The sequence below is a fragment of the Mirounga angustirostris genome, unplaced genomic scaffold (assembly GCF_029215605.1).
Source record: "Mirounga angustirostris isolate CCGP_5_RB_7025 unplaced genomic scaffold, mMirAng1.0.hap1 SCAF_8, whole genome shotgun sequence".
NCBI lineage: Eukaryota > Metazoa > Chordata > Mammalia > Carnivora > Phocidae > Mirounga > Mirounga angustirostris.
Window position 1 is genome coordinate 131496262 of NW_026991716.1, and position 14339 is coordinate 131510600.

At 35.7% G+C, this 14339-nt stretch overlaps 1 protein-coding gene across 3 annotated transcripts in view; it reads right to left on the reverse strand.

The window, feature by feature from the left end:
* Positions 1-14339, reverse strand: part of SYNE1 (spectrin repeat containing nuclear envelope protein 1) — a 444246-nt gene that overhangs the window by 253122 nt on the left and 176785 nt on the right. For 2 of the 3 annotated variants that reach the window (XM_064598231.1, XM_064598230.1), the window contains exon 1: positions 1611-1773. In XM_064598231.1, coding sequence (XP_064454301.1) covers positions 1611-1678 — 68 coding nt within the window. In that variant the 5' untranslated portion in view covers positions 1679-1773. Of the gene's footprint in view, positions 1-1610; positions 1778-3227; positions 3352-3751; positions 3940-5731; positions 5831-6223; positions 6452-9580; positions 9732-11688; positions 11850-14339 lie in introns of those variants that run through there. The other variant, XM_045865766.2, reaches the window with a different exon arrangement.

Sequence of the window (14339 nt, forward strand, 5' to 3'; positions counted from 1 at the left end):
GCCAGGAATGATTTTAATGTAATCAGAACAGTGTCTGCCAGGCTTAACACAGAGGCAATTTCCTTTTGCACATAGGAAGGCAAACTCCAAAAATCCTTACTGTGGCCGATAAGGGACCCCACATAATCAACTTCTCTGTTCCACACGCCACTGCCTCAGTTGAGAAATACCACGGGAGGCAAAATTTTAATTACCATTTTTCTCCTGTACACAAATAGCTTGGGCAAAAATAATACAAACATAAGCAACCCTACCCTCTTCAAAATTTTTCAATTAGTTTGATCATTTTCCCTAACTGTGAGACAAAAATTTTGGACTGAGGTTCATCAGAAATGCTGATTTTTGAGCACTTGAGGTTTTTTTTAATTTTAAATTTTAAAATTTTATTTTTAATTCCAGTATAGTTAACATACAGTGTTAAGTTAGTTTCAGGTGTACCATATAGCAATTCAACAACTCCGTCCATTATCCAGTGCTCAACACAATAAGTGTACTCTTAATCCTTTTCCTCTATTTCACCCCTCCCCCCACCCACCTCCTCTCTGGTAACCATCTGTTTGTTCTCTATAGTTAAGAGTCTATTTTTTGGTTTGTTTGTCTCTTTTTTTCTTTGCTCGTTTGTTTCGTTTCTTAAATTCCACATATGAGTGAAATCACGGTATTTGTCTTTCCCTGACTTATTTTGCTTAGCATTATACTCTCTAGATTCATTTATTTGTTGCAAATGGCAAGATTTCATTCTTTTTTATGGCTGAGTAATATTCCACTATGTGTGTGTATATGTGTGACACACACACAGTGGGAAAAAATATATATATATATATATACCACTTCTTCTTTATCTGTTCATCTATTGATGGACATTTGGGCTGCTCCCATAATTTGGCTATTGTAAATAATGCTGCAGTAAACATAGGTGTGCATATATCTTTTCAAATTCGTGTTTTCACATTCTTTGGGTAAATACCCAGTAGTGGAATTACTAGATCATATAATAATTCTATTTTTAATTTTTTGAGGAACCTGCATATTGTTATCCACATTGGCTGCACCAGTTTGCATTCCTACTAATAGTGTAAGAGGGTTCCCCTTTCTCCACATCCTGGCCAACACCTGTTGTTTCCTGTGTTGTTGATTTTAGCCATTCTGACAGCTGTGAGATGACATCTCATTGCATCGTGGTTTTGGTTTACGTTTCCCTGATGATGAGAGATGTTGAGCATCTTTTCATGTGTCTGCTGGCCATCCATATGTGTTCTTTGGAGAAATGTCTGCCCATTTTTAAATTGGATTATTTGTTTTTTGGGTGATGGAGTGTATAAGTTCTTTATATATTTTGAATACTAACCCCCTTTTTTATGGAATACTAACCCTTTATTTGGTATGCCATTTGCAAACATCTTCTCCGATTCAGTGGGTTGTCTTTCAGTTTTGTTGATTATTTCCTTTGCTGGAGCACTTTTATTTTTTAAATGACAAAGTAATTTCTTTCCCTTCTATACTCATCTGAATAGCTCAATTAAGTAAAAGCAAATAAAACTCTGCTTTCTTAATTTATATGCTCAATATTTAAAAAATGAATGATAAAAAAATTTTTTTTAGAAACCAACCTTTTGCTAATTATCTGTGGCAAATCTCTCCATCTCTCATCCAAGTGTTCCAAATGTACTTTCATCATTTTCACATCATCTTCGGAGGCCACTGAGAATAGTGATTCCTTCAATTGCAAAAGGTTGCTATAGATTGAGGCCTGGGATACAACTTCATTTTGCAGTGCCTAAGAGAAACAGAATACATTCTAGATCTTTTTTTTTTTTTTTAAAGATTTTATTTATTTATTTGAGAGAGAGAGAATGAGAGAGAGCACGAGAGTGGGGAGGGTCAGAGGGAGAAGCAGACTCCCCACCAGGCAAGGAGACCGATGCGGGACTCGATCCAGGGACTCCAGGATCATGACCTGAGCCGAAGGCAGTCGCTTAACCAACTGAGCCACCCAGGCGCCCGAATACATTCTAGATCTTATCTCAGCATGATTGACTAGGAAGGACCATGGGACACAGGTGGTTGCTGTCCAAAGGCTTTGCATTCTTGCAACACAGATTTCATTGGGACCAGGCTTAAAGAGAGTTTTTATTACTGATTTTATTATTGATTTAGAATGGATCTGCTTAACCTTTAATGAAACATTTAAAATACTACTGAAACCTGAATTAGTTTTCCAGAATCTGAGTTCTATTAAGTTAGGCAATTTTAAAAGCTGTAGAATTCCTTTCAAGATGAACAAACCGTGTAGGTAAAGAGAATCAAAGAAGAGCTATTGTTAAAGAGAAACAATGCATATCTAACAATAATAGAGATGCAATTCTGGGTACCAGAAATGTGGTCTCCTTCTTCATTTAGAGACTATATTAGGCCAAACTTGGGAACTTAAGAGTTCTTCACTTTGTTCTCATGCAACAGAATGACTTATTTTTAATCAGGCAATGAACTGTAAGGTGCTGTGAGTGATGCATAAAAGTTGTGGTTCCTATCTAATAAGAGATAAGAGGTAAATACATATAGACAGCTAACAACATAACATGGTATTAAATGGGATGATAGTGTAGCATGGCACATAGTAGATGCTTGTCAGGATGCTTTCTCCCCCTCCTTAATGAGGCCACATGTGTGATATAAGCAAAGATGCTGAAGGTTTCCAAGGAAGGGTCACACAGCCAATGGACGGCAGGAAGGGCCACAAGGCAGAACAGGGACTTAAGCCAAGCAGGACAAAACACACAAAGCTGGAATATGGGGATGGACAAGGAATGTTCAGAACCCAGTGGGAGGTAGCTTGGCAGACACTGTGCCCGGATGTGGATGTCGCAGAGGCTTCAGCCTCCTCCTGGTCCCCTAACCTGTATCACACTTACTCTCTGTGTAGGGATGTGTAGGAATACTTTTATATGGCCAGATATCTTTGTGTCCTTTTTCAGAAAAGGAGCTGTGACTTCCCCTCTTAGAACACTTCACAGCATATTTATAAAAAGATAAGAACTTTTTCCCTCAGTGTGGACTGAGGATGGCTCTTTATCCTCAGGGCAGGAAACAGTCACTGTTTCTGAGGAGCAACTTTTTGGGAGATTAATGTAGAATGTCAGTGTGCAATAGACTAGAAAGTTGTTGAGAACCAAGACTGTGGGAAACCCTCAAAGTCAAAGAAGGAGGAAGTTTGAACTTGAACTTGCCTGTATTGATTGAAGTTCACTCTCCACTTTGACTCTGTCTGCAGAAATATCCATTTCTGGGGAACTGGCTATTGCTTCACACCGCTCTAACCAGGTTAAAAAGGTTGATAATTCTTTCTCTAGCCTAAAGAAAGCAGAGGTGAGGGAAAAATTTATCAAAATTATCATGCCAGAAAATGAAATGCTTCCAAAGTTGGAGGTCCAACACTAACCATTATGAATAATACAATGTTGGCTATCTTATTCCTAGATGTGAAGGTAAAAAGAACATTCCTTTCACGTTCATACCTGTATTTGTACCTGTGTTTATATCTATGTCATATGAAAGATACATACACATCCTCTCCACTTTAGAGATCTTCATCTTCTGACAAAGACCAACAAGATCTTCCCATGCTAGACACATGAGTTGATGATGCGCTTTACATCTGGGATGATTATTTCCCAACAGCTGGTCCAGAATTTCCTACTTAAGAGTGGCAGTTGAAATCCACGCTGCCAACTCGGGAAGGAAGGCATCTCACCTCTGCCAGTGGGCCAGCAGGTTCTCCAGCACAGTCTGCCTCTCCTTGGCCCGAGTCTGCGTCTCCTCGTACCTCACCTGCAAGGCCGCTGCCTCCTGAATGGAGGGGCCTCTGTTAGCGACCTTCTGGGCACTGGCTGAGGTGGTGGCCACCGCACTGCACAGCACCTCCAGGGCCTGGCAGAGATCCTACCCGGAGGCAAAAGGTGCGCAAAGAAAGCACAGCATCAAGAAATGGGGCCGACGGTTTTCTTTGAGACCCATTATCACTAAAAGTTTTCCCTCAGTCCATGATCTGCAGTGAGACATAGCCAAAGTGAGGACAGTTCCTTCATGAATGCAGAAATCAAAAACGAAAATGGGGGGCGCCTGGGTGGCTCAGTTGGTTGAGCGACTGCCTTTGGCTCAGGTCATGATCCTGGAGTCCCTGGATCGAGTCCCGCATCGGGCTCCCCGCTCAGCGGGGAATCTGCTTCTCCCTCTGACCCTCCCCCCTCTCATGTTCTCTCTCTCATTCTCTCTCTCTCTCTCAAATAAAAAAATAAAATCTTAAAAAAAAAAAAAACGAAAATGGAAAGGCTCTTCCCCAAATAAGAATTTATTGCCGCATATCTGAATAATTTCAACTCTCCCTTCATGATTCAGATAATTTGTGAAAATTATTATTCCTTTAATACCAAATATGTATTTTTTAAAAAAACTCCACTTAATTTACAAGACCTATATGTAACATGTATGTAATATCTATAAAAAAAATATGGGGAGTGTTATGGCTGGCATAGCTGCTATCAGGAATCAGTGATAATAATAATAATAATAATAATAATAATAATAGTGCCTCAGAATGTGGCAGGTACTATGTTACGTGCATTACATATAGTAACTCATTTGATCTTCATAAGACTCTTAAGAGTTATGTTCTTTCATTATCCTCATTTTAGAGATCACACAATCAAGACAGAGAAAAATAATTTGCTTTACGAAACCTAAATACTAGATAAAATAGTACTCAATTATTAACTTAGTAAACTATTAAAATAATTCCATGAAATTCAGTTTTCCTACTTTTCCTCAAGTTTTGGGTATTTAAAAACATAACCTAAGTAGCACAAAAATGCATTTTTTAAAAGATTTTATTTATTTATTTGAGACGGAGAGAAAGAGCACAAGCAGGGGGGAGGGGCAGAGGGAAAAGCAGACTCCCCACAGCCCACTGAGCAGGGAGCCTAACACAGGGCTCGATCCCAGGACCCTGAGATCGTGACCTGAGACAAAGGCAGACGATTAACCGAAGGAGCCACCCAGGCTCCCACATTCTTGTGGGAGTGTAAGTATTCAAATGATATAAATTCCACTCCCCTTTCCAGATGTGCCTTTGTCAACTCTTTGCTTTCTATCACGGCAGCCCCCTCCCTCGGCACACATGCACATATATATATATAGGGGTAACAGATATTTTTTTTATTAACACATTTCTTTTTAGTTTTTCTCTGTGCCTGATTCTCCCTCTTTGCTCCTTTCCCTAAATCACATCAAAGGCATCCACTGCTCTGCGAACATCCCACAGTAGTCACCAGTTCAGGCAGCAGACCAAAAAAGCTAGTCATTGGTAAAAGGTTAGTGAGGACATATTCTTTGTACATCTGACTGTTGTGGGTTAAAAAAAATCTAAAATCTGCCATGCACATGTATGTTTTTATGCACATTTAATTTTTTATAATGCTCACAAGAAGTAACAGAATTTACTAAAGCTAACATCAGAAAACGTCACACATCCTAAGTATGAGAAAGAAATACTGTAAATGAATACTCCTTTAATAGGCACTTTTAATAAAAACTTATTTGCACACTTGTATTTAGTGTGTTATGTGAACATGTTTGATCTATGTCATTCCTCAAGTAACATAAAAATCCTTTTAATTTTAACCATCATAAAAATATTTACTATGTTTTCTAGCAGGAATTATCAAATTCCTCTTACCATATGTTCTTGGAGAACTTTGTATGTTTCTGTGGCTGAAGAACATCTTTTAATTGGATCAGCAAGTTTATCTTCAAACTCAGACACAGACTTCTGGATCTAAAACATTAGTGAAATATAAAGATAATGGTGGGAAAAATGTACATCAAGGCAGAAAAAGTTACCGAGGAAGCAGCATGCTTATCTTTTTGGATAACTTTCAATAAAATGATTAAAACATACATATTTTAAAAAATCTAAAATCAATGTGTCCTATTATTTGAAAGGAATAGATAAGCCTTAATGCCTATCTGAGCACAATGTATAATGACATTTTTATATTCCCTCAAAAAAGGTATCATGAATAATTAAGAACTAAGTCATCACTGACAACTTGGTAAATGATTAGCAAATTGTGTCTTTCCTTAGTCCACTATTTCTGGACTCCTTATTGCATTTCATTATAAATGCAATAGGAAATAATAACTTTCACATGCATGGACCCATCCTTACCTTTCTAAGAGTCTCTTCAAACTTTTGCTGCTGAGATAAATGTCCCAGGATTTTTCCTTCCAAACACTGTGCATGCTCTCTGAGTTCTTCCCAGTACCTTCTTATTTGTGTCAGCTTGGCTTTGATTCGAGCAGATTCTCCAGTGGTGACAAACTGAGCGAAAGACTGAGCTTCTTCTTCTAATTCTGTAATGCTGCCGATCTTGCTTTCTATTTCCTGAATTGCGACCTAATATTTAAAATAAGAAAAATGACAATGTAGGCTGAGCAAGCTTGTCTTCCTGAAATAATAGATTATCTGCACCGAGAGAAAATCAGGAGGGGGTCTTCTTAGCTGAAATTTCAACATACTTGGACCATTAGAGAGCGGCTATGAACAAACACCATATGTTTCCTGACCTTATTTGGGGAGGAGAGATATGCAGACAATGGAAAATACGAAGTGATGGTGGTCGTGCTAGGAGCATAGAAAATAAAGAGAAAGAGCTACCCCTGTTGCAGAGAAGCAAGCAGGGAGATGTCCCTGTATTTCATATTTTTCATTTTTGTATTTCATGTTTTACCAAACAAGAAGTATCTCTAAAGGTTAAGAGAATTCCCTGCTTATCCTATGAGTCACACACACCTTTTACCAGCTGATCTGGGAAGCAATGTGCCCCAGTAACTCATAGAAATGTTAATGCGGACATTCATTTAATTTTTCTCAAATGTAGCTGAGTATTTCATATTTACCAAACTAAAAGCTTTTCGGATTCCACTCTAACCTCAAACTAGTCGTTTCAAATTTATTGTCTTTACGCCAGTGTTTTCCAAATTTGGAATATGTTAAGATCACCTGGTCCCCATCCTCAGGGACTCGGGCTCAGCAGGTCTAAGGTGAGGCCAAAACTTTGCATTTCTAACAAATACCCAGGTGATGTTGGTCCAGCTGATGCTGCTTTGAACCACTGCTTTACTCATTAGCTGGGGGCTTACAGTGAAAAACCTACAAACTATCATTTCCTTTTGGAGCAGGATGACGCTTTATATATTAGTCAACACATGGAAAGTACTGAAAGACACTAAGAATGTGTGTGGGGAGAAGGAGGCATGTCTGTCATAAACACAGAGGCTTATTTATGCATAAGAGAATGAAAATGATTTCTCTGAGAAAAAGAGCCAAATCTTCTAATCAAATAAAGCCAAAAATTCAGACAAGTCTCAGTTTTGAATAATTTAAATGGAGAATACTGTTACCGCAGGAAAAAAAAAATGTGTGACTTATGTCTACATGAGACTACCTAGTCAGAAATAACTTCTGTCTAGATGAGACAATCTGAAATAATTGAGGTTAGTGCCAGGAGTCCATCACTTATTTATTTTTATTTTTCATATGCATGACTACAGTGGTAAATCTAATAGATATTTGTTATTTGAACATGAATACAACCTTTCTTTTTTGTTTTTCAAGATGATCTTTTTTTAGAAAAATTACTCATAAATTCAACAAATATATACTTGGTGTCTGCTATGTGCCAAAATTGTTCTAGGTGCTTGCAAAACCTCAGTGAAGCAATCTTAAATAAGACAAAATTTCTTAGTTTTTAGAGTAATTAATACATGTTACCAACAAATTCATAAATGCAAACTACGTAATCATATTGTTGGATTCTAATCCAAAAAGGGAAGATGGAAGATGAACCCAGTGTATGTTCTTATCATTTGTAAATTATCAATTAAGAATAAGAAAATCAGTCAATTTGGAGTAGTATGTAATGAAGAATAAAAGTGGGCTTATCGATAAATGTCTTCACGACAAGGCGAATACTTCATTAATTTTAATCCTAAGGTTGTTTTAAAGTGAAACTCTATGACAAGTGGTACCTTATTTCTAATATTTCCTATAATGTGGTCTTCTGTGTGGAAACAGAACATGAACCTATTAGCCTAAATGTCACAGTACTAGTGTATTCCACACCATCTCTGCTTATTTCTAACAAAAACTTTTTTCCTACTATTCATATTCATTAAATACATTTTAGATGTTTCAAAATACTACATTGGAATATTAAAATGTATTTCTAGTCTAATGGCATGGAAATCTACAATTGAATGTTTATATATTTAAAAATTAATTGTGTAATCATTTTGTTTCCCTAAGAGTAAAGAGGCGATGACAGTTGATTACTGATATATTTCAGAAGTCCTGGAATTGCATTAAGGTTTAAACAATAATAAAAATGAATTATAGCAAGAATAAACACATTAAAAAGTGTGTGCCAAAATTTTTTGAAAGAAAATTTTTGATAAAGCTATTTAAATGTGCTATTCTTTGTTTACTTAGGATGTAGTGAAATGATCAAATGACAACTTTTAAAAACAGTTTGAGATTAAACATATATCATGAATATTCCTTAGTGGGTTGACATCTATTTTCCCTAGTATACCACACAAGACATAAGCAGACTCCATATACCAGATTCCATGTATCCTTGATTGCAAAAGATGTAGGATAAACCAAGATAATCTGCACAGCAATGTAATCATAGCTAAGAGACAAAGCACCCTTCCACTGTGCACATGGTAATGACTTGTTCTGAGCAATAATGTGAAATACCTTGGCATTTATTTTACTATTTTTAATTGAATGAAATTAAATTAATTTCAGAGGGTTTTCCCATTCAAAAAAAAAATGAGATTAGATAGAAAAAGTGGCTGCATTTTGAAAGTGTGTTGTGTAAAAACTATAAATGAAAGAGAATTCATTTCTTTCAGTCCATTTTTTCTTAAACTATTTGAATGAAGTGAACAATGACAGTCTATGCACATAGTCATTTTAGAGTTGGGAGAGCTAAAGTATCAGAGCATCTCAGTCTGTGCCCAAAGGTCATCCTAAATGAAAGCATTTAAGCAGCAGTCTGATGTCTTCACCTAAAGAAATTAATTGCTCCTCCCTGTGGTTTGTGAGGGTAAATGCCACTAATACTTGAGCCAGACGTTTGAGTAACACTTATAAAGTACAATTGTAGGTGATGAATACATTTCGTGTTGTATAGATGAATCAACAGAACACTCCAATGGGGTTAATTCAAAATCAAGGAAAAGAATAATGTAACCATAAAAACATTTTAATGATATTGCACACAATACTGACTTTGAATGCATAAGTCAGAAAATATTAATACATAATTCCAACTATAAAGTATTGCCCGATATCAATCAAGACCTCTCAGCTCAGCATTTTGTGTGAATTGAATTTTAATAGAGTCACATAGCAATGAAAGATTTATCATGGGGCCAACTAGCATTTGATGAAATGTAAGAAAGGAGTTCTTAAAAGCTAGACATGGATTATAAATGTAACGTGTGAGCAGGTCACCTTAATCTGGTGGATTTGCATGTCCATGGCAGATGACGAAGTTTCCAAGGCATTGAGTTCTTTTTCTTTCTCAGTTATCCAGACGGACAGGGTCTCAAAATTATTGCCAAAATGATCCCACTTGTTTTTCACCATTTCCATGGTTTTAATACTAAAATTAACCAAATTAAGTAAATAAAATGCAGTATTTTAATAGAAAACAACAATACATTTTCCTTTAAATCACCAGATGAAAAGATAGCAAAGGCATTTGTGACCATGTCAAAATTGAAACTATTGGAACAGGAAAAAATGCACATTTGATCTGAGTAGTTAGTCCTCGAGTCTTCCTATCTATCTCCTCTGAGAATGAGCATTTAACGAGGTAGTATCTACACTATGTTATGAATGGAACCGTGCTTCGAACAAAATATAGCTGGGTCCAAAGGGGTTTGAATCCAGGTATAATCTAGGTAAACTCTGCATGTGACCAGTAGCTGCCAGGACTTTTAATAAGCTGCCCACATAGATTCCAGTACACAGAGTCTTTCAGCAGTCTTGCTTTTGTGGACAAGGTCCTTTTGCTCTCAGAGCAGAGATACTGCAGGGATGCTCTATACTCAAAGATCTTTATAAAATGCACCTTTATGAGTCAAGAGAGAGCTTGTAGTCTGAATCCCATGCTGCTTTACAGGAACTGTTTCTATCATTAGAGTTAATCCTGCAATTTATAATCTATAACGATTTCAGCTATTCTTCAATATTGGTCCAGTCTTGATTCCAAAAGAGTCTTATACATCTTGTACATGAGCACCCTAACTGCTTTTAGAAAATTGGGCTTCATTTGTTATAAATCTAGTAAACAAAATTTCAACTATAGATGTCCAATTTGTATGTGTATATAACCATGTGATTATGGCTTTCATTTAGAAAAAGACTAAGAAACTAACAGTATATCATTGAACTGATACGTCCTTGGGTTAAAAAAAAAAATGAAAGAATTTCCCTGTTTACCAAAAGGCACTTGAAGACATCAAGAAGAAAGCAATGGCATCATTGAATGTCGGATTAATATTGCAGTCTCAAAGGTATACCCTGGATGTGCCTAATGCTCTCATCGGTACAGGTAATGCAAGCTAAGTTATATTGCAAGTTTTCAAATGAAATAGATTCAAATGGATATTTCTAATAAAAGTAGCTTCTTTTCTAATAAACTCTGTTTCATTATTTCCATAACTTGATGGATAATATTTAATATAAAGTTCTCAAAGGTTTAAGTCATAATTTCCTTTAAATTATTTAACAAATTTTAAAGTTTAGGCAAATGTACAATGTTAATTTCAAGGCGTTACTAACATTAAAAACAAATTTTACATTTTAAAATCCACCTTAGAAATTATGTCCTATAGCTTAAGAATAATATGTGTTGGTGATTTGCCAGTAAAGAATCTTTAATAAAAATGTGAAGCCATATTATGTTGAGGAACATTGGCCCTATCTTCATATATCTATCCTCTCCAAATTTCTTTTTGTGTTTGTTTTGCACATAATAGCATACCATAGGCCAAACTATTTTTTCTTTCTTTTTAGATAAACAAATATTAAATGTTGAAAAGTAAAATAAATTTTTGAAGTTAATTTTTGGAAACAGTATATCAATCAGTGACAACTCGAATATTGAGGCACTATAATAAACAAGCTCTGAGAGCTTCTTGGAGATGGAGACACTTGGTCTATGTCACACATATTTAGGCCCAGCATCTACACAACCAAAATATCTCTTCTTCCCTCTAACTGGTGACAGCAGAACAATACAGTAAAAAAATTATTTTAAATATTGGTTCTTTTTTGAGATTGTATGAAGGCCACAGAATTTAATAGATATGGCTTTCTCATGAACATAGTTTACAATGCAAAAACCACATCCCTTATATTTTTCTGCTCTGTTATATAAACAATGGTTTCTGTCTTGGTGATACTTTCTTTTGAACTGTGAGTTGCTTCCTCAAAACATGCTGAAATACACAGACACTTTGAGATTTTAAAGGAATGTTTTGAATACAATATACAGGAAAACTGTATGAAACTTTATCTCAGAGAAGAAAGTTTAGGACTTGTCAAGCACATACTCTTCTTCAAGTGTGTCTTCTAATTTTTTGACTTGCTCTTTGATTGACTTGGCCTGCTGCTGAAGCAGCTGCTTATTCTTGGGACCAAGTGGTATCTCAGAAGCTTCCTTCACAAGATTTTCAGCCTGGACTGCAATACCTTCTGTTCGTTTAGAAAACTCCTAGAAAAAGAGATTATAATTGTTAGGAAGGCATCTTTTATTAAATTCTGCCCTCAAATAAACTGCATATACTTACTTGCAGAGTCTCTACTAGAATAGATGGGTGGCTAGATATATTCATACATGCATGAATTTTAGTATATAATAGTCTCGGTAATAAGACAGACTTATTTTCATCATGATCAGAATAAATACCTCACCAGATTATTTTCATTTTATATACACAGTCAGATATCTACCTTCATAGTTACCCAGCAATTCTCACAAAAATCTTTTTCCTTTGTTTCCCGGTTTGGGTTTATTGCTTAGAATTCTGAGCTGCATTATAATAATTTAACTTATCCACAAATATGTTAGGCCCCATCCGGGTAGTGATTAATAGTGACTGATTTTTTTTTTTCAAACATAGATATTAAGAGATTTCTAGGCCAATTAATATGAATATTTTTATTTAATTGAAGAATATTTTAGTCAATACAGTGTATCACTGATATTTACCTATAAAGAAACATATTGTTAACTAGTTCCCTGAAAAGAGAGATAATCTGATCTTAATGCTGTTAAATCTTATTCACTATATACCTATACTACATGAAAAGAAGATAGGTTTTTAACCAGTCAAACCTGGACTAGAACTCTAGATTTGCTAATTACTAGTTGTGTGACTTTGGTGACTTATTTTTCTGACTTTCATATAAAATGCAGATAGTAATGCTTTTCTTGTAAGGTTGTAGTTAGCATCTCATTAGCAATTTCATTTTTAAGTGCCTGGCACTCTAGCAGGTACCTATTATTGCTTTTTTTACGTCTCTCACATAAAATTGAGGACAAAACGGTTCATAAAATTCACACACTGATTTTCATTAATAGTGAACTACTTCAATTCAAAAATGAATTTAATATGGGTGATGCACTGGTAAATTTTAGCTGTTACCTGAATTTTGTCAGGTAAATGTATTGAAAACTGAATTTAAAAAGCTAACTCCAGAGATAATCTTGTGTTAAAAAAAATAGCTTAGTGTCTCATTTTTTCTCATGTAAGAGACACTCATGGGAGGTTTAAATTTTGATCAGAACTCCACTCTCCAAAATAGGTAGTGAAGAAATCCGAAGTAAATATTTTCAAAGGTAAGACTTCTAACAGCCACCTCTTCCCACAGAGTATCTCCCAGAATTATTACATTATGCCATGTAAGATAGTTACTACATAATACTATTGTATCTTCATGTTTGAAAGACTTAACGTCCTCATAGAAATATCAACATTACTTCAGAGAAGTACCCAGTAATTTGGTAGAATAAAAATGGGTAGGTACAGCTTCCTTTTCATGATAGATTTATAATATCCTAAAAATCGGTATTTGCCAATGTCACATTAAATTCTGTGGTTATAAGCATCCACTGTTGCTGGGATGAACTTAATGTCATGGTGGATTCATTTGTGAAGACTGAATCACAACATAATCTCTCAGAACCCCATGAACAGAATCAGAAGTGTAAAATAGTATTTTTCCCCCTAGTGTTTCCCAGAGCTCAGAAAAATCATGGAGAAAGTGGAGTTATGTCTGAAAATGCTTATATATGTTCACTCTAAGAGCCTTCCGTAAGAGCTAGGTATGGGGAAAGCGCAATGCAGAGGAATTCAAAGGACAGAATGATGTTGATAAAAACCAAATTGAAGCAAAATAGAATCATGTTATAAGGGGCGCCAGGGTGGCTCAGTCAGTTGGGCGGCTCAGCTCAAGTCAAGCCCTGCGTCTGACTCCTTGCTCAGCAGGGAGCCTGCTTCTCCTTCTCCCTCTGCCTGCTGCTCTCCCTGCTTGTGCTCTCTCTCACCATCTTTCTCTCTGTGTCAAATAAATGAATAATGTCTTTAAAAAAAAAAAAGAAGACTGTTATAAGGCTTTATCTCTAAGTCCAGCAAAGAAGTAGAGAACAATTATTCTAGATTACATGTGCTTGTGCAACAACATACAGAAACAGTAAAGTAGCTCAGTTTTTCAATGAAAAATCTAGTGCCTAAAGGTGTGTGCTCTGGGCTCAGACCTCTTAGGTTTGAATCCCAACCTCACCAGCTAGTAATCCTGAGATATTGGATAAAATCATTAAAAAAAACTTTGTACCTTATATTTCCTCCTTTATATAATAGGATTCATAATGACACCTATTTCTTAGGATTGTTTTGGAGATTAAAGAAGATGATAAACATCAAGTGGTTAGAGCAGTATATATGTTAGCTCACATTATTAAACCAATCCCAAAGTGTGCAAGATTATTAGCTAAGGAAAATTTTAATAGACTAAAAAGGTTACATTTGCTTCATCTACCGCTGATAAACAAATTCAAAGGGATCAGAACCACAAGGTATCAGAAACACTGGATGGAACCTGGGTGGAACACCCAGATGATAATTAACCCAATAAATCTGTTTGTATTTATAAAAGACACCTGATATATTTTTAATATATAAAATAATTAAAATTAAAATTA